Raw genomic sequence first — 22,158 nt, forward strand, 5'->3', positions numbered from 1 at the left:
GAAGTGGTAACCTTTTGATTTTTCCGGATAAAAAGTAGGTATGGCCGTCTCCGGGATGGAAGCAGTTGAGTTTCTTTATAACAAACGTTACTCTTCGCAATGTCGCTATGACTGCCGTGTTGTGACTTCATGAAGTTATAACTGTTTTTTTTTTTTGTACCAGAAAGTTGTTAGAGTAAAGAGAAAAAGAAAGAAAAAAAAATAGACAGGGAAGCAATTATCTCTGTAGGAGACCTCTACCAGTGACATTTGGAAGTGCGAGAGGTTGTAAAGGTTTTAAAGAATACTAGCCACGTTAATGATGACTAATATTCCCCTTTTTTCAGACAACTAAGCGTACAGCTTGTGCTAGGTGTTGGTACGACAATAGTGCAAAGGGTGGGGTTTGAACCGCCGACGTTTCGGATTTCAGTCCGCTTTTATAACCGTTGAGCTATTGAGCATTGGATGATTGAGACGAAACAAAACCATACATTCTAATCCAGCACTGGTAAGATCCTATTGGATCCGGCGACTAAAACAATGTGAACCAGCCATTACTTTATTTACTTTTGCTGTTATACATTTTTTGTTTGTTTTAATTCAAAAGCAAAGGAGACAGCTGCTTTGGTGCGGACGCAGAGTTCTTTTTCTATCCATTAGCGAAAATGAAAGCAAAGGATGATAATGTTTAGCTTCCGGGAAAAAACATCAACCCTACCTTAGAGGATTTAGGGCGAGAACAGACAATTACAATTAAAATATAACAACAGTAATGAATACTGACAAGAATCAACCCCTTAAATACATCCGTAGGTATAAGCTATCGGATATAATAAAGAGATAAAAGTTAGTTTGTGAGTTTGTATGTCTGGGGTAATCTCCGAAATAAATGATCCGATCCTAAAAATTCTTTGCACTGATAGATAGCTACATTATCCCTGAGTGCTATAGGCCATAAATTGAATGACAACAAAGCTAGTATTGTACTAACACTAGATGATGACCTCGACTTCATCTGCGTTCCTTAATCTTGTTGTTCATTGTCCCATAGAAATGTATTGAGTAAAGCCTTAAGTAAAATCCTATACTTTAGTAATAACTAGCGACCCGCCCCCGTTTTGCACGGGTATTTAGAGTTGTAATTTTATCGTGAAATAACTGACCGTATAAACCTTCCTCTTGAATATTTTCTATCTATTGGTTAAAACCGCATTAAAAGCCCTTGTGTAGTTTAAAAGATCAGCGTGAATACAGACCGCGGGAAACTATATTTTTTACTATGTAGAGTATTGTAGAGATTAAAAAGAGAAAGTGAAAATTAATTAATTCTAATAAATAATTAATATCAAATCAGAAATGAGGAGATACCTGTAGGAAAAACATTTTTTTTTAACCGACATATCTCAACGGGTTGCGAAGCTAAAGTGGCAATGAACAGGGCACATATTAAGTATTATGTAGTTCGAAAATCCGATAGACGTTACTTGGGGCCCCAAGGTGCTTAAATGGCGACCTCGCACTGGAAAAAGGCAGCGTTGAAAGACCCTCCTCTAGGTGGATAGACGACATCAAACGAGTCGCAGGGAGCCGCTGGATTCAGGCGGCGCGAGACAGCGCCGTGTGGAAATGCCTACAAGAGACCTAAGTCCAGCAATAGACGTATATCGGTTGATAATGAAAATGATGATAGTTATATAATAATCACACTAATATTATAAAGGAGAAAGTTTGTATGTGTGTGTGTGTGTGTGTGTGTGTGTGTGTGTGTGTGTGTGTGTGTGTGTGTGTGTGTGTGTGTGTGTGTGTGTGTGTGTGTGTATGTATGTTTGTTACTCCTTTACGCAAAAACTACTGGACGGATTGGGCTGAAATTTAGAATGGAGATAGATTATACCCTGGATTAGCACATAGGCTACTTTTTATCCCGGAAAATCAAAGAGTTCCCACGGGATTTCAAAACCTAAATCCACGCGGGCGAAGTCGCGGGCATCGGCTAGTAGATAAATAATAATAAATAATTAATTAATAACAAATATTCAGGCAATCAAACTGTAGAGCCGATTACATTTCTACACTAGATGGCGCTACAACAACAAAATTCAAGCTATCGTTGTGCTTTATAAAAATTATATAGTGTAATTTCTGACATGACTTATTTGACTGATCCGTAAAAAGGTTGGAGATTCAAATCTTACATTTTTTGTAGTGATATTGTACGGAATTGTACAATCACAGTAATTGTGTTATATTGTTCTTTTCATAAACTTTGTATGGCAATATTTTTTTTTTTAATTTTATCCATACTAATATTATAAATGCGAAAGTGTGTATGTCTGTCTGCTACCTTTTCACGGCCCAACAGTTTAACCGATTCTTATACCGATAACCGATAGTTATATCCCGGGGACGGACATAGGCTTCTTTTTATACCGGAAAATCAAAGAGTTTCCACGGGATTCCTAAAGACCTAACTAACCTCCAAACTAACCTATTTAAATAATATAATTTATCGTAACCTTTCATCTTAAATCACTGATAACGAGAACTAATTAGTCGAAACAATTAAAATGAATGCAATATCGGTGGTGGTTTGTTTGTCACATTCCGCGATGCGGTCCCTTTGAACGTGACGCTGCATCCTACAAATTATGCGAAATGCGGTATTTTAACATAATAAATTGGTATTGGGTTTATTTCGAATTAGCTCATAGAGTTATTGACCATAGATACGCAGACCTCATACATCAGCCGCTAAAAAAACGCGCCCAGCCAACGACCTAAAATAGTACATAATACGAGTACATAATATATAAATTTTTTAATAAAAAATAGCGAGCAAACTAGCAGTTGGGTCACCTGATGTTAAGTGATTACCGCCGCCCATGAACATTTGCAGTACCAATGCGTTCTCGGCCTTTCAGGAATTTGTTGGTCCGCCCCTTGAATTACCCCATATTGTAATGGTAATGAAAACAGCGCAGAAGGAAATTGATTCCACAGTTTGCATGTGCGTGGAAAAAAAGATCTGGCACAACTAATAAATATAATATTATAAATGCGAAAGTTTGTTTGTGTTCTGTCTCTCTATCAGCTGGTTTTTTACGACCCATCTGTTTAATCGATTTTGATGTTTCGTACAAAGAAAGGTTGCATCTCGGGGACGGAATTAGGCTACTTTTGTCCCAGAAAATTGGAGTTCCCATGGAAAAAAAACCTGAATTCACTAGGACGAGGGTGTCATCGATGTGATACAGACGGTTTGCAATTGCAACCTGCGGACGGATTTAGGTTTCTTTTTAGTCCGGTAAATTAAAGAGTTCCCTCGGGATTTTTAAAAAACCAAATTCTACGCGGACAACCTCTAGTATCTAGTACATAATATAGGTCATTGCCTTCACCTAATAAATTACATAAAGAGGTAATGTCACTAATATAATACTTTAAAATTTAAATAAACAAAATATTTTCCAAATTAAGACCAATCTGTTCCTACTTAAATACATAAAGTCCCCGAATATTATTTTAACTGGGATTGTAAATGTTTTGCTTATAGCCTAATGAAAAAAAGTTATTAAAACTTTATCATTCAAATGTTTTAGAAAAACTTTATTGATACAACCCTCTTTCAGTAAACCATGCTATAGTAAGTATACAGGATAAGCAAAAAAAACTTCAAAGCTTCTAAAAATATTTGCTAGGTATATTTATACCAGGAAAAAAATATTCCCGTATTTTATTCCCCAAAAAATTAGCTAACCGGCAATGAAAGATATTTGATATTCACGAAGACGTGATAAGAGAATTTTCCAGTCCTTTACGTTAAGTATGTTTTCAATAGCCTCAGCCGGGATAAGTCGTCATAGCGACCAACGGATCCCATTGAACAAATCTACCCTCATCCGATATTGTGAGATTGAATAGTTTATTCTGCAAACGCGGGAGCTCCTTACAGATAAAAATCACCTTTGAATGCTTAAGTCCAGTATTGCCTTCAAAAACAGATTGTGACGTTGATCGTATTTATAGAAGAGGCGACAATTTTTTTTAATCTGATTTTTTAATTAGCTTTTATAGGTGACCTATATCTTGCCCGATCGACACAAACTAAAAACAAACTATAAATAAATCTAGAACTTTAACAATTTGAGAGAATCACTGACAAATTCATACAATTTCATTGCCAAACATACTCAAATGTTTGCTTAAAATACAGTTTAGAATAGCAGTATTCATCAAATTTTAAAATTTTAATTCACAAGTTAGTGTTTCTCTCAAATTGTGATTCCGAACACATGCCAACAAAAAGTGTGAGACATCATCTACTTTACCACATACCTCACAATTGGCAGAATCCCTTTAAAATTCGAGCAGGCATATTTTTCTTTCTATCGTTTAAGAGGGCTCCTCCGTCACTCGTTTCATACAAACGTAGATCCAGTTTTATTTGAATATAAAGCAACCAAAGTCCATGAAATTTTGCAGACATATTCTAGAAAGTAATATGTCTGTGGTTTTCCAGATTTCTGTTAAAATATTCGGTTTCAAAGTTACGCGGTCTTAAAAAATTTCATACAAATCTTTGAGCCCCTGTAATTTTAAAACTACATATTTTTAGAAAAATCTAAAACACCACAGACACATATATTAGTTTCTAGAATATGTCTGCAAAATTTCATGGACTTTGGTTGCTTAATATTCAAACGAAATTGGAACTACGATTGTATGAAGCAAGTGACGGAGAGAGCCCTGTTAATAGTTGTTACGCCCCGATTTCTCTCGGGTTGCATTGGTTTCCAAAGCCACGCACACATTGCAGCCGCAGCTGACCGCAACGCATCGCATTAGCAAAATTGCGCCAAAGCTTATTATGCTGTGCTGCCCGCCTGCTACAGGGAGTGATGGTTCATTATCTTACGCTTAAAGACCAAAAACGGCCATTGAGCGAACAAAGCTCACAGCTCGTTTTGGTCATTATGAAACATCCACATCGAGATTCCTATCTAAATGCGTACTCTACTTCAAATCTGTGCACGCCACTGCTTTATTCGTACTATGTAGTAATGCCATGCTTTTTTTTACCGATTGAAAAAAATTTAAAATACTGTATCCGTAATTTCGGTAACTAAAGATCCGATCTGAAAATTCTTTCCCTGATAGATAGCTCCATTGACCCCAAGAAAGGCTACAAATTATACCTATCACGCGGATGAAGTCGTCGCAGAAAAAACAGTTACTCGAGAAAGTAAAAACATTTATTTTGAAAAATAACATACAATCTTGAAATGAAATTCTTCAGTTCAGAAATTTTCTGTTTTATTAGACATCGCAATAAACTACAGAAAAACAAATATTAAAAAAAACAATTCCATTTACCCAAGAAATTCAAAAGGTAATCCCCAGCTTAAGCGAACCTCCAGCACTTTAGAGTAGCGTAATAATTGAAATTTTTCATCTTCGAGGAAAAAATTAAATTGGAATTGAAAACAATCATCGGCATCGAATCACTAAAGCCAAGTGGCTAGAACAAACAGGGAAAGAAGCAAATTATCTGTGCCCGGCTAATTGTTGACGGATCAAAGCAGGGGAGCTAGGTAAATCCGACCTTTACCCTTAATACGAGTTTTGCACTTCTCGACAACGTTGTTAGATTTCGAGTATCGATGCAATAACGCCGGTGGTGGTAAACGCGTCCGCTTGTGAGCTTTGCACGCAACGCTCCCAAATGCCCCATCTGGCGCGATTTCTTTAAACAACTTAAACTCAGCTTATTAATTACATATTTTGACATACGGTTGAATTGTTACGAGCACGCATTCATTAGAATGTGCGCTCTAATGGCTACTCGTAGCTCCTATGCGAAACGCGCCTGGCGACGAACCCGCCAACTATCGCCCGTATCACCGTGCATTAGGGCACTCGGTGTACTGCGACTTTATATTACTAGCTGCCAATCGCTTCGCTTCGACTCCAATCTCTATCACTCGGCGCCCTCGGTCTGCGCTAGCCCTAAAATAAGTTCATAGTTTATTATCCCTATTTTCATTTTGCAGATTTTTTGGGGTTGTGGCTGTAGAAGTAAAGTACCTTAAAACATGGGTGAAAAGCTCCATTACGCTCTGAAGTTATGGTGTTCCGAAACTCGAAATTTATCATCGTCATCGAGTTGAGTCGTCGTGCGCATAGTGGTACTAGGGGCACTGTTATATTTTATTTTTGAAACGGCAAGGGCAGGGTGGGACGGCCGCGGGCGCTATACGCAATTATTGTTATTACAAAGAGATTGCCGCTGAGCCGGCTCAGAACTTGGAGTTTTTCGCTAAATTCGTTCAAACAATTCATAATTGCACTGTTGCTGCGTGTTGTAATATACCGAGAAAGTACCTACTTTAGAGAAATGTATTTTTCATAAAAACTTACGGCAAATTTTAGGACGGGAACAAACCTAGCGGAAATTAGGCATGTACGGAAATTTCGCTTTATACTTTGCAATTTGGCTCGCATATGCAAACAAACCTTCGACGATCGATGTTCTCACTAGGTTTTAACATGGTTATTCAAGGGGCGGATCCACAAATTCCTGAAAAGATGGCAACGCATCGGCCCTTATTCACTGACTGCCTCATAAACGCAAAGCCCAAACCTTCGGAACTAGAAAGCTGAAGTTTTGCACAAAGGTTCGCTTTATAGTATAAACAAGAAATGAGCCCGGATTTTTCGAATATCTCAAAGCTTAATCACCATTAAAAGCAAAGTTGTTCAAATCAGCATGATCATACTTCCATGTAAATATAAGGTGTGCACTACTAAAAGCCTTTAAACAAAATAAGAAGAAGAAGATAAAATACCTATAATTTGGGTCAAAGTTAGCAAACCTTGTCTTGTGCAACTCATTTAGCTTTTATTGACGGGCAAAAAACGGCAAGGGTAAGGTAACTTTAATCGCATCCCATACAACTGGACCTAACTAAAACTGCAGTGATTTAGAGATACTCCAAAATATATGTTTTTCAGTTAAAAATTCCGAACGCAGTTATCTGCCCATAAAGGAGCCCAGAGACATATATCTAAGGCTACTTTATGAGAAGGATTTACATATCTAATCTTAATATTATAATATGTTACTTACCGATGAATACAAATATCTGGTGATGAGCATATCTGAGCAGCATCGATATTGATACGGTCTGTAACAATCAAAAATAAATAATTACATCATTACCATAAAGTCATCGCCGGCCCACTACTGAACACCGATCTCCTCTCAGAATGAAAAGGATTAAGGCCATAGTTTCGCGTTGGCCACGCGCGGATTGGCAGAGTTCTCACACCTTTGAGAACATTACGGACTCTCAAGCATTAAAGTTATTTACAATGTTTTCCGTCACTGTTAAAGCAAGTGATATTTAAGTGACATACTTAACTCCGAAAAATGCATGCCCGGGATCGAACCCCGGAATGGGAAGCCGACGTCTATTTTTATTTTTAACCCCCGACCCAAAAAGAGGGGTGTTATAAGTTTGACGTGTGTATCTGTGTATCTGTGTATCTGTGTATCTGTCTGTGGCATCGTAGCGCCTAAACGAATGAACCGATTTTAATTTACTTTTTTTTGTTTGAAAGGTGGCTTGATCGAGAGTGTTCTTAGCTATAATCCAAAAAAATTGGTTCAGCAGTTTAAAAGTTATCCGCTATTTTCTAGTTTTCTTGTAGAAAAGAAGGTTAGATAACCCTTAGGTTCATAATATTCAAGTGTCAATTGACAAATGTCAAGCTGTCAAGATGGACGTTGCCTAGATATACATAATTATTTATTTGAAAATGATTTGTCGGGGGTGTTGAAAATTTTTAATTTACACTTGTTATATTTTATCTAGTTTATGGAGTAATGAAGGAAATTAAAATAATTCCTAGAGGCTACTGTGATACTATTGAGTGTCCGCAGCGGGAATATTTACTGCGGCAGATCGTACTCTTACTTTAATCGTTTCAATCTGCATTCGAATCGCAATTGAAATAGAAACTTCATTTGACTAAGTTTCAGTCTCCTGATATTCTCGTAGTACCCTGTACTCTTTATAGCGAAATCTTTCTTAATACTACACAACGTAATCATAAAATGAAAATAGATAAATAAATTGACACATAATCCGGTGTTTGACAACTAGTGAAATCAGTATCGTTTAACAAAACGTCAAAACACGCGGTTAGTATGCGAGCTTCTATGAAATACTGGCATGTGACGTCACAATGATTTGACGTTAATTTTTTAGTTTAATCGATAATTTAAAATGGTTATTACACTTAAAACTAACACAGGACGTGGATTATACGTGTTTTGGAAGACCCTCTATTTAAATATTAAAACTTGTTGGTTGGGATAGTAATGGACAACGGCGTTGTAGTAATACGTCTTTATTTGGTGCAGGCTAATGATCGACTTCTTATGGGCTACCAGTTATTACAACGAAATCTTACATGCTATTGTTTAAATTATATTTCTTAATCTAACCTACATATTTTGCATCACCTTTTCTCTAATTCGATTCGTAAGCAACCTAAGCAACCTACATATCACATAATCACTGAGAAATAATATATTTTTGATATAGGTAAATACCGAATTAAAGAATTCCTATATGTAGGGTCTATGCAGGAAACATTCACTGGGGCCGATAGCACTCTTACTTAAATGGATTCAATCTGCACTAAGCGTTTCATTAATGAAATTCAATCGCGGGAAGCGGCGCAGGGAGCAAATGATGTGGCGAAAAGATTGATAGAGGCACTGCGATATCCTTGCCGGTAATGTGCGATACATTCCTACTTCGAGTGGTGCGCCCTTAACTATTGTTTGTGTAAAAATACGTGCAACAAGTGAACAGTATCTATATAGGTTTAACGTTAAAAAACCGGCCAAATGCGAGTTCATACGATACCACATTTGGTATGCAATGATCCTACTTTGAAAATTGAAAATACTAATTGTTCATGAACAGATTTCAATTATTATTTTTTTGTTGTGATGTAACTACAAATTCACGTTTTCAGATTTTTTCCTTTACCTACTTGTGCTATAAGACCTACCTATCTGCCGAATTTCATGATTTAGTTTAGGTCAACGGGAAGTACCCTATAGGTATTCTTGACAGACACGGCAGACGGACAAAACGACAGACAGACAACAAAGTGATCCTATAAAGGTTCCATTTTTCTTTTTGAGGTACGGAACCCTAAAAATATTAGTAGTTTTAAATAATTTCTCCAACCTGTCCTAATAAACATGTTTATTCAAAAACCAGGAAAAAATGTTGCTAGTGATAACTGATAACATAATATGGACGCTAACTATGGCTTTGTAAGAAAGCTCAGTCAATCAGCGGGCAATATGATCAAGTAATACGAACCCGGCTTAATTATAACAGTTTTAACTATTAGAAGGGTACTAATTTAATGAATCAACCTAGTTAACCTATACCTTGTATTCGTGGTTATACTTTGTATATTTTGCAAATTACTATATATAATAATAAATAAGCTTACTGTTTCATTATTGCTAGTTAAATATACAAAGAGTTATATCTTATATCTAAAACTAGAAGCTAACAATAAATAATGGGCTGCAAACTCAACTTAGCCGAGCATTGATGGCAATGCTCAGCGCTGGTTTTCAGTTTGCTTCAAAAATTGTGATTAATAAAATAAAATCGCACCGCGCCCGTTGCGTTTCCTGCTTATTGATCAATATTAAATAAAGTACGTAGGCTGAACAACGCAATGGGCTGTATGTAATACGTCCACGGTCAAGCCACAGTTTTTACAGCAGCCGTAAACAGAAGCATCGACCGACCGTTAATATTAAAGGCCAGCGCCCTTAATATATGGCAGTACCCAGAGTTGTTGTATCACTAGAGCAGCAATATCCTGTACACTCCAATTTACCAGTCATGCTTTATTCAGTCATTAAATTGCCGCTAAAGATGCTTTGACTTTGTCTGCAATAATAGCAGTATCTTTATCACGCTACATAACTCTCACAGCAATGTAAGGAGAGTAAAAGAGGTAAGCATGTCTGACGTCAAGCGCAAGCCTTGGTATAGTCATCTTACTTTGAAAATTGAAACACATTTTAATTTTTTTTGCATGATGTAATCACAAATTCACGGTTTTCGGATTTTTTCCTTTACTTTTGCTATAAGACCTATCTACCTGCCAAATTTCATGATTCTAGGTCAACAGGAAGTACCCTATAGGTTTTTTGACAGACAAGGCAGACGGACAGACCGACAACAAAGTGATTGTATAAGAGTTCCTTTTTGTTTTGAGGTACGGAGCTCTAAAAATAAATAAATAAATAACACTAACACAGGTAACATACTTTATTTTTCAACTGAGACTTACAATCCGCAAGGTACTTCAAAATGGCCATAGACCAGTTTTCTTAAAAACGTTCATCAGAACGTAGGAGTAACAAGCTTATTCATGAGGTCTGCCGCTCTATGATCATTGATCTAACTCGATGCGCACTACCGCCCACGCCAGATCCATCAATCACTGTATCGCTTCTTGTTTCTAAGTTTGGGGTATCGTGCTAACATTACATTGAAACTATAGTGTTGTGTTTCAGCGAAACGGTGATCCCACTAAATCAAGTCCATGTAATAAAACTTTTCAAAACAAAAACCTATTAAAAAGTTGTCTACAGGGATGATTACAAATGCAACGAATTGCAAACAAAGTATATGTTAGACTTTTGTGATTGAGCTCTATATTATTGGACACAGTCAATAGGCTATTCTCGCGGCGCTGCAATTGCTTGTATACAGTATGGCATATTATTGTATATGAAATCTTTGAAAAGAGCAACCGCCGAGTTTCTTGCTGGTTCTTCTCGGTAGGAACGGCATTCCGAACCCGTGGTAGATTATTTTGACGATTCAAAAGCACTTGTAAAAGTTTAATTGAATAAAAATATTTTGAATTTGAATTTGACAGATGTCAAGAATTGATGCCAAAAAATATGATTGATTTTGAATCGTCAAGTGAATCTACTACTGGTTCAGAGTTCCTTCCTACCAAGAACCAGCAAGAAAATCGGTATAAATTTCAAACCTACAACTATTATTTAGAAAATTTTCCTCCGTCTGTTATACAAGGAATAGCTTGTATATCATGGAATTCCGCAAAGTAACGCCTGCTTCTATACAACTCCGTCCATTATTTTGTCACTGAATCCCACTACGAGCATCTCGCGTAAGTTACCCCTTTGTTACAGTATTTAATAAAGGATTGGAAATGTTAAAATCGAACGCAATAAGCTCTCGAACTATACATTTGCAACGGTACTCGGACAAATAGATTTGTAATGTCTGTCAGTTTATGAGCGATGGCCGGCAATCAATTGCGTTTCGGCGGCATTCCACAATTTACTTTGTGCTTTGACAGGCATGAAACCGGAGATATGTCCGCCAATATGCACGCCGCTTGACAATTGATTAATACAATTTGCCTGCGCGCTGACGTTCGCAGTATAATTCCCATTTCACACGGTACTAGAACAAAGACCGGCCTAAGCACGAAAGTTGTTATTAGGTATCACATAGCCACAATCTCAATTGAGGAGCTGACGAACTACACTGTGTAGTTCTCATCAAAAACCTTTTCGTTTTTTAATCCCAGTTTTCGACCCACTGAATACAAATCTGAACTCATTCCCAAGCAAAAAGACCTAAAACTGAACCTGAAATTGAGTCCAAAGTTCACAATTTATTTATTGTGTGCAAACTTTATTTATTTTTGAGAAGTTTACCCAGTATGCCTAAAAACGCACCTTAGGAACTAAATAAAGTCTATAAGGAGTTTTGTTAAACACACATAAGACGTGCTGCGCAGTATAAAGGTGGAATTTGGAGCCGTAATAAAGTTTGAAAGGGCTGTAAAAGTGCAATAACTGTAACTTGGGGAGAGAGTCCTGATTTTAGTGGCGAAGGGGCCGCGCCTCACTTTAACTATTAATTGATCTATAACGCTAAAAGTGGTGTGCACCTTAGGCTAGGACGCGTTCGAGGCATAGAATTTAGAGCTGAATAATTCAGCTGAATGATTCTGCGAAGTGGGTAAAATGACACTATCACTACCAAAATCAGGATTCTACCCACTACCCAAATTACACGGTGTACTAAGTATGACATCATCATCAAAGCACTACAGTCCTGGGTGGGCCTTGGCTTGGTCAAGCAAACTCCGCCATCGGGCCGTTCAGAGACAGCTACCTTCCAGCTCCGAACCCCAGAACCCTCATGTACTTCCCCACTCCATCAACCCATCGACCTCTAGGTCTTCCACGACGACTAAGTATTACAGAAATCTTAATAATATGTAGTACCTACCTAAGATACAGAAGGCTCACTCCGCAAAGACGTTTGAATAAATAGCGACTTTTGTAACAACGCAATAAGTGCAATTCAGCTCGCACAGCGCTGCGATTCAAAATTTAATGAACGCGTCTCTTTCTCTCTCATAAGAAATAAGTGCCGTAACCGCCCGTGACAACCGTAGACATATTTCTCAAGTCGCACTGTTAAAAAGTTTGTATGGATGGATGTATGGATGTTGTTACTCTTTCACGCAAAAACTATTGGACGGATTTGGCTGAAATTTGAAATGGAGATAGATTATACCCTGGATTAACACACAGGCTACTTTTCATCCCAGAAAATCAGTGAGTTCCCACAGGGTTTTTAAAAACCTATATCTACGGGAACGAAATCGCGGGCATCAGCTAGTATGTATGTGTGTGATACACATCGTTTTGACTGTTTTTTTTTCTGCTGATTTTTGTTTACGCACACTACCATCTATCGTTGAGAAGATGAACTAAAGAATATACAAGTAAGCATTTTCACTCGGTGAAGGATGTTTTCAACCGTTATTCAATCTCTTAATAATGACGCTACTCGCCGCTAGATGGCAGACTACACAGAATATTTTTATTTATAAAATGTGAAGAACTCTGTGAAGCATGAATTTGGGTAAATCAGTAAATAAGTATCCGCTGCTATATGTTGCTCAAATATTTCCATCTTAAGCCCATAAGGAGAAGTTTCTGCGACAACCATGGAATTGTATTGTGGGGCTATTTCGTGATTGCCGCACAAACTATTCCTTATGGGATTAAATGTTGTATCAAAAATTCCACGAACATTAAACTGCCAAGCCATACTTTTTATACCAAGATGTAAGGTCTGTAGAGTCAGGGCTTATTTAAGTAGAGCCCTTTTTTATTTATTGTTATAAAATGTGGTAAAGTGGCACGTAAAAGCTATATACTTTGTACCTGGGTCAGGCCCAATGGGCAGCACAAATCGAAGCTCAACTAGGGGTTTGGCTCTAGTAAAGATCTCATAACTAATTAAAAGTGAAAGCATTATGAACTTGTGAGTCTTGGCAACCAAAACATGAATGTTTTTGGTGGGATCTCTATGCATGCATACTTACAAAGACCAGCATAATGAAGAAAGCAGCAATGTAGGAGCTCCGCGCCGTCAACATCGACACGAAGCGATAGTGCTCACCGGTGATCACATTTCTGGAACAACATGTGTGGTATGGAATGGTGCGGCGGTGTGATTGCTCTTCCGGCATCCTTATTTCCTACCACGTATAACCGAAATACCTTCAAGGCAACAGTGAATAGGCATCTTCTAGGCAAGCGCGCTCCAACCTAGGCCTCGTCATCGCTTTTTAGGGTTCCGTACCCAAAGGGTAAAAACGGAGCCCTATTAATGTCACTCTGCAGTCTGTCTGTCTGTCTGGACCATATCACAGGTCACTTACTTATTGGCATTTGATTATATTGATACTGATTGGCAGATGAAATGAGTTACAAACCTGGAATTTTGGCATTTGGTGTAAAAAGTTGACCTGAACCCAAATAAAATTGTCGTCAAACGCAAGCCTATCTCACAGTAAAAAATAAAATAAAAAATGTGAAGTGGGAATATCCAGGAGGTCCGGGGTTTGATCGAGTAGAATAAAGACTAAATTTTAGTGCTATACTACTTTAAACACTATGCTCAAGACTGGCACCTAGTCACGAGATTTGACAATTTTAAATTAAATTAAGTTATATTGTAAAGTACACACTGACCTTAAATAACCCTTATTATCCTCTTGTTCAGCCAAACCCTTGATAGAAGCCATCAGAAGGTCGTCATAGCCCAAGAACTCGTCGAGAACGAAACGTGAGAACGTGTCGCCGAAACATTCGTCCTTCTGCGGGTCCAATGTGACGATTTTGACGGGAATTTTTAGACGAAGTCTCGCGCTCGGCGAAAGTCGTAGGAACCCATATTCCAGAGAATATTCTAGAATATAATCTTCATCTGGAATTGAAACAAATAAATAATTAATTAATAATTAATTCGAATATTGAAATTTTCGGACTTGTGTACGTTTTAAGTATAACGGTGAAGGAAAACATCGTGAGGAAACCCGCATACTTAAAGAGTTCTGCATACTCAGCAGCCAGCGTGGCGGACTATAGCCTTAAGTCTAGTTCAAATTAAAACTAAAGCTAAAAACGTATTTTAAAAACCGTAATTACCTTTTGATGAATCATTGAGTGCCGACTCATCGAGGGACTCCTGGAAATTATAAAATTACAATATTTTAAAAACCATGCCTTTTAAATATTTTTAGATAATTTACACTCTACAGGTATTTATATTTAACTTATATTTGTTTTACTTAATCGTTTTCCTTTTTTTATCATTTGAATACTTCTATATTTTATTTTTAACTAACTGATACTAGCCCGCGACTACTTCCGGCAGGATTTAGGGTTCTAAAAATCCCGTGGGAACTCTTTCATTATCTGGGATAAACAGCCTAAGCAAAAATCGTAGATCCGATGCAACGTGATTGAAGGACAAACCAACAAACAAACACACTTTTTCGCATTTATAATATGGGTAGTGATTGCTTTTTCGTTAAGCCATCTAAAGGGCTCCTAAGAGCATAGTTAAATAAGGATAGAATAATAAGGATAGAGCCAATTATTCCACTCAAAAATCGATGCTCTAAACAGGACTAAGAGTATGTAGAAAAACGGATTCCATCAAGTGAGATAGTGCCAAATCAAAGAAAAAGAATATTTGAATGCAATGTAAATGCAAAATATAACTAACTGTATATATCTGGCTGATTAAAAGGTCATTGCTTCCATACTTGACTTTGCATATTTTTGTTTCGCGTTCGCGACTGATTATGACTTTGTTTACACCAATTATTATAAGAAAGCACCCAATAAACCTGTTGATTAACTTTCTTTATACATGATACTAATTTAGCAAAAAAGCTGGCATAATTGTGAGCATTTTTTTGTAACGATAGCCAAACATAATAATCAGTGTGACAATGCTTTCTCATGGTTTTTAACCGACTTCAAAAAAGGAGGAGGTTCTCAATTCGTCGGAATCTTTTTTTCTACACATACTAATATTATAAAGAACAAAATTTGTTTGTTTGTTTGTAAATTCAGAAACTACTAAACCGATTTCAAAAAAAAGATTTCAAAAACTACGAAATCGATTTTTTTTACCGATAATAATACATTATCGGTAAAAAAAATGATACATACAGATTGCAATATTGTTAGCGCACACATTTTTTAGGTGCTCAGCCTAATTCAAACTTTATTAAGGTTCTATCATTTCGCCGACTTAGATTTAGTGACTGATTCAAGGCACACGTCTGTCACGGCTTTTTCCCTTCTTATGAAACCTATATTTCTCGAGTCACGACAAAGTAACCCTACCCTGTCCTGGGAGTACAAAGAGTCATAGAGATGTAACAACAACTTATAGGAGCCACGTAGGACAAGCTAACTTTGCATACAGCTACTTGAGCTGCTCCATCACTACTCACTATCAAGATTATAGTGCAAACAGTAGAAGTCAGTGATAAAAAAGTACTCACATCAACAAGTTTAGAATCCCTATCAATATCTTCTACAAGACCCATAATGCCTTCCCATATAGAAGATGTTGGCTCCACCTCTTCACCCGGTATAATAGTTTGATTGAGATCAGTTGGTTCATTCAACTCCGGTTTACTGTCTACAAAGAACCCGGTCTCTATCACCTGGTTCTGTGAATCTTCATTCTCGTCGTGTATGCGTGTTATATTACCATAGTCTGTTCCATCACGCAAATATTCGTCTTCCTCTATATCTTCGTTTGTTGATGATTCTATGTTTATGAATCTGGAATGAACAACAGTTAATTAAGTATTTAGATAAACTATTTTGGATGAGAAAAAAAGACATGAAATAGGGTTTGTGATGTAAAAAAACATGAAAAACTTATAACTAGGACACAACTTTTTAAAGGTAATTAATAGAAACTCACTTTTTTTTTAAAACAATTATAATTATTAATAATAATCATCCGCGTGATATAAAAGCGTGTAACTAAAAAGCTGGTAGGAAGTGAGTGGATGTGGAAGGTGGAGGACCGTGTGTGGTGGCGCGCCGTCAGGAAGGCCTATATCCAGCAGTGGAGGCAAACGGGTTGATTGATTGATGTAACTATCTAGTAATAAAAGAATTTTCTGAATTGGATCAAAGTTCTGAAGATTACTTCCTACATACAAACTCACAAACTAACATGCCTACCTCTTTAAAAAGAGCATAGTTTATGTACAATGTACATACATAAGGCCAGATTTAAATTATGTAAGCCAATTTTGTAGCAAAACAACATGCTTGTTGTAAATCTTGTGAACATGAAAGAAACCCTACATTACGTCATATTCTTACTAAAAGAATTATAGTAGGCAATTATTTTATTTAATATTCAATCGAAGATTATGTAAATGATAAAAGAGCGTGGATTTGACCTGCAATTCGCTCCAGCAATGCGCGGGACTTCACTTCTTTTATACACGGCATAATATTGTATATCAAATCTTTGAAAAGAGCAACCGCCGAGTTTCTTGCTGGTTCTTCTCGGTAGGAAAGGCATTCCGAACCAGTGGTAGATGCTTTTGACGATTCAAAAGAACTTGTAAAAGTCTAATTGAATAAAAATATTTTGAATTTTGAATAAGGCTTAGGCATATTCTGTAAAGACAATCATCATTGTAATAAAATCTGCTTTAACGTTTAATTATTAATTTATGGAATACATTAAGACAAATCTTGCTTCAAGAAAAAAAATCTAAAACTTACTAAGTATTAATTGTTTCAGATAAGTATCTTAAGAGGGGTCTCTCCGTCACTCACTTCATACAAACGTAGTTCCAATTTCATTTGAATATTAAGCAACCAAAGTCCATGAAATTTTGCAGACATATTCTAGAAACTAATATCTATGTCTGTTTTCCAGATTTCTGTTAAAATATTCGGTTTCAAAGTTACGCGGTCTTAAAAATTTACAAATCTTTGAGCCCCTGTAATTTTAAAACTACATATTTTTATAAAAATCTAAAACACCACAGGCAGACTTTGGTTGCTTAATATTCAAATGAAATTGGAACTACGACTGTATGAAGCGAGTGACGGAGACAGCCCTGTTAAGTATATTTATTAATTATCATTTTTAATACTTTTTGTTTAAGTTTTTCTAAACTATTTACACTTCATGTTAATTTTTTGTAGGTCAGAATCATGCTACCTCGATTGGGAGTTGTGTTCTGCTGAAGATTCCAGGTAGTCTGGACATAGCACCCAAAATTAATGTTATCTAACAGAAATAAGAAGAAAATTCGCAAATAATGTATTGCATCTATCTAAACAATGTAATCTAGCATAGCCCATTTAAACCTTAATTCACTTGCCCCATCTTTAATATAACAAATAGGTTTTATGGATGAATGAATATAAAAATATATTGTCCTCTAACCCACTTTGCAGGGGGCACCCCTTGCACTTACAAAAGTATTTTTAGTTTTTATTGATATTGGTTAAAATTTTAAAAATGCATCTCTGTCAAGCAGGGTTTATGTGAGGGGGAAGTAGCTGCAGACCTCAAGTCTATAACTATTACCTTTTTTTACTTTTCTATATTATTAAAATTATGCATGTATATGAGAAGTAATTTGCTCTTCCTGTGAACATTGATTTATTTACCTTTGTATTATACAAGAAAAACTTTTGGAATTTAGATTGAGCTATCAAAAATCAATGCTAAGTTATAAATAGATTATCGAGTTAGAACTAAGGCCTGACCTACATTTTATTATTAGAATCTAGTCCATCTATTTTGATGTCCTAAAGATGTATAAGTATAAAATTAACTATGAAAATTAATGAGTTTAACTCTAATACTAATACTTTTAATATAATAAATGCAAAAGTGTTTGTTGCAAGTTTTTCATGGCTTATCCATTTCACCAATATTGACAAAAGGTCTAAACCAAATTCTCTAAAGATAACTTGGATTGCAGGGAAGGGTATAGGCTACTTTTGTCTTGGAAAACCAAGTTCTCATAGGATGAGAAACCGAAATTCACGCCAATGGAATTTTGGGCATCATTTATTTAGTACAGCGATAGCTTGCATCCCGGAGATGGACATAGGCTATTTTTTATCCTGAAAATCAAAGAGTTCTCACAAAATTTTTATATAACTGAAAATTGCAGGCACATTACTTCTGTATAATAAAATAAATAATATACTAATCACAGTACGATTATGCTGGCACAATTTTTCTTATTGACGGATAAAATTCTTATCAAGCCCGAAGAGTCTACTGGCAAGTTAATTATTATATAAAGTCTAGAGATAAAATTTTGGTAATCAGTCAGTTTTTGTGAAATTTTATTTATTGCAATTCTTAATCAGTCATTGAATGCAGAGATAAACTTTATATTATAACTAGCTTCTGCCAGCCACTTTGCCTGCATAAAATTAGCTTTATGAAATTCCTGTGTAGCCTAGATAACTTGTATATCCCTCTTCTGTCTGTGAAAATCCCTTCAAAATTTCAAAGGTTAGCCCAGACAGACAGATAACCGAAACTCAAACCCAAAATATTAAACCGAAACCCAAAATACTAGGTTCATGCTTAATATAACTTGAAAAATGACACTTTCATACAAATTGTCATTCCCTTTTAATCCCCTTTTTCATTCATATATATATTTCAAACTCTTATGTTATCCCCTTAGCAGTTGAATTGTATTTCATTATTTGTATGCCAAATTTCTGCTGGATCCACACAGTGATTTGGGCTGTGCAATAATAGATCAGTCAGTCAGACAGACACCTTTTCTTTTTATATATTTAGATATCAGATACATAAAATTATTTCAGACGTGATATAAATACAAGTCTTACCCCTCTGTAGCCAGCATTCCTAGCATAAATTCCTCCTTATCCTTTTTTAATTTCCTTTCCTTAGCATAGCTTTGTTCAATTGTGTAATCATTTGCTGGATTCCTCAATATTTCCACTCTCAGAATACCATCTCTCGGCCACGAGTCTTTCACATGATTCAAACATGTTGTGGGTGTTCTCGAGAACACTATATGTATGTATGCAAGCACAAAGAATGCTATAAGTGCTTTTAAGAGCACTAGGAATTCAAAGAATCTCCGCACAGGTCGAGGGAATGTGCGGGCATATGCTATTGCAAATTTAAAGAATAATGCATGGAACAATCTCTCTCTTACATTGAATAAAGGGTTCTGGTTATTATTTCTATTTCTATTCATTGCTTGGTTTATGATTGGTCCACCAGGCAGTAGATTGTTCTCTGGGTTGACACCAGCTGGTAGATTGTTCATTGCATTGGCACCTCTAGCATTACTCATTTCTTTAAGTTTGTGATCTGGTACAACAGCACTGTTTTTCTCTTTTACATATAAAATTTCATATCAATCTAACTGCATCTTACTATTGAAATCTAAAACATAATGTTTGTTTGTTAGTTAGTTATATTACTACCACTTTGGACATGTTAAGATTTGTCCTACCTATATAAACCATTTATACAAACATATTTGGTACATGGATAAATAAATAGATAGACTGATTATGTAGGTTACTTCTATAGGTCCTACAAAGTGATGATGCTCAGTTTTGCTCATCAGTTAACCAGGTTTTTCCACTGAAAACATTTAACTTAACCAAAATGTCAACACTAGAGGACGTAACTAAAACTTGGCAAAGATGTTGCGAAAAATTACTTTTGATTGTACGGTACGATAGACTTTTAAAATCAATTACAATTCGACATTGACCTCAGAATTACTTTGAACTATAAAATATATAAATTATTTAGGAAAGCGACCAGCAAGAACCTTTACTAGTTAATAGAAAAGATTAAACGCAATAACAAGATTTATAACACAAGGTACAGATGGCCAATCAAGAAATTTAACCAAGAAAAGTAAAAGTGGTAATCAACAAGATTGGCTCATGATGTCAAAAACACTTTCACAATAAAATTATATAATAACCTTGATATTCTATGCATTAATACGTTTTCGTTGTTATTTACATACAATCGTTAACCATTTCACTTCTTTTCATAATAAAATTAAAATAATCACAATTTTCGTGTTTAGTTCTGTGATAAAAACGAAGAACTGTCATCTGTCAATTAATTTCTAAAATGTCAGTAAATGTCAAGTGACGACTCATCTGTCATATTTAGTGTGAATGCGTTCAGTTTATTAAATAAAAACACCACAAAGTGTTTATTTTATCAAGCATTATTATGTCTAATTTTCATTTATCTGAAAACAACAATCATTTTTATAAATTTTAATTCAAACGATATCTGATTTTCATATTCAAATCCTTTCTTTTCAGTTTTTCAACACAATATTTCCATAAAATGCCAATAGATGTCTCTACCATGGTCTCTAATCTCTATCTTCGGATTACTGGTCTGTGGTCTCTACGAAATCTGGCGTCCTGCGTCGTTGAAATCTATAGAGCGCACTTTGACTTTGCTTTGCTTTATAGTTCTTTGATATGGATTTTATATTAAGCCTCACAATAAAAACTATCATTTATTACTATTAGACTTAGTTTATGCCAGGGGTATTTAAACGCTGTCTCGTTTTAACAGTGTCGTAATAAGTCTGAGCAAAGTCGAAGTGCACGTTATAGATCTTAGAAGAGCGCAGATTCCATAATACTTATAGACTAGGGCAAAGTTCGATACAGGGGTGGCTCTCTTCTAAAATCAATGATCGATATTTACAACTTCAAACCCTAATCAAAGGGAGATGAACTTGGGGTCCTTGGGAGGAAAAAAAACTATAGATAAAATGATAAGATAAGACACATCGACTTTTCTTGTTTTTATTTTTTCCGTGGTTTTGTTCCCGGGTTAAGGTCAGCTGATAGGTAAGAGAGCAGGTAAATAGCTAAGTTTAGGTACCTACCTAGGTATTCATCATAGGTTGCAATACTAACATAATATAAATCAGCTGCTAACAAAAAACAAGTAGCCGACAGCCGTGATTTTCTGGATCATTTCTAACACAAAGCAACGAGACTTGAACGCGCTGCTCAAAAGATCGTCGCAGGCGCTCAAGTAACAATAGAGCATGAAAATTTTCAAAAGCAAAAGGACTGTAATTCTGATTGACGTCTTTTGTGCACGATTTTATAAATTATAAAGTATTTTTTGTGCTAGTTAAATGTCGCCCATTCAAATCCGCTCTCTGCGTGATATACTTACTAAAAAAATCTATTGGAAAGGATTTCGTTCGAACACGGTTTCTTGTGCCTACCTGCGAAGATCTATAGATGTATTGCATTGTTGCATACATTAATTGGATTATTTCACATTATGCATTATTACAGCTGGGAAATTAGATCTTGCAGTCACATTTTTAAGGCATTTACCAAAATATACCTGTTATCTACCTAAATAGGTACTAGTGCTTCCTTACCAAGGTACAATAGGCAAATTCAAAGCTCAAATTCTTCGACCATGGAATAAGTAGGCACTTCACCGAAGCCCATATATTATTCAGTTAGGTACAAAATCATAGTCGTATTTTATCTAAGCTAACATATTCCTTTTTTTCTCAGCTAGAACATGTTGGAATCCACATTAATAAACGTAACAAGAAACGGACTTAGAATAGGGTTGTCAGATTTCAAATAAATTTATAATTTCACTTTTTTAAGTTGGTAATAAAAACATTATTTCCCTT

General features: G+C 35.9%; 1 protein-coding gene across 2 annotated transcripts in view; it reads right to left on the minus strand.

The window, feature by feature from the left end:
* Positions 1-20,581, minus strand: part of LOC123875372 (membralin) — a 145,022-nt gene extending 124,441 nt beyond the window's left edge. Inside the window, exons 1-7 of one of the 2 annotated variants that reach the window (XM_045921154.1) lie at positions 20,443-20,581; positions 19,319-19,886; positions 15,958-16,243; positions 14,585-14,624; positions 14,129-14,363; positions 13,477-13,567; positions 7,109-7,166 (exon numbers count right to left, since the gene is read on the minus strand). In XM_045921154.1, coding sequence (XP_045777110.1) covers positions 7,109-7,166; positions 13,477-13,567; positions 14,129-14,363; positions 14,585-14,624; positions 15,958-16,243; positions 19,319-19,794 — 1,186 coding nt within the window. In that variant the 5' untranslated portion in view covers positions 19,795-19,886; positions 20,443-20,581. Of the gene's footprint in view, positions 1-7,108; positions 7,167-13,476; positions 13,568-14,128; positions 14,364-14,584; positions 14,625-15,957; positions 16,244-19,318; positions 19,887-20,283; positions 20,406-20,442 lie in introns of those variants that run through there. The other variant, XM_045921155.1, reaches the window with a different exon arrangement.
* Positions 20,582-22,158: the final 1,577 nt, after the last annotated feature.

Source organism: Maniola jurtina, chromosome 20, assembly GCF_905333055.1.
Source record: "Maniola jurtina chromosome 20, ilManJurt1.1, whole genome shotgun sequence".
Taxonomy (NCBI): Eukaryota; Metazoa; Arthropoda; class Insecta; order Lepidoptera; family Nymphalidae; genus Maniola; species Maniola jurtina.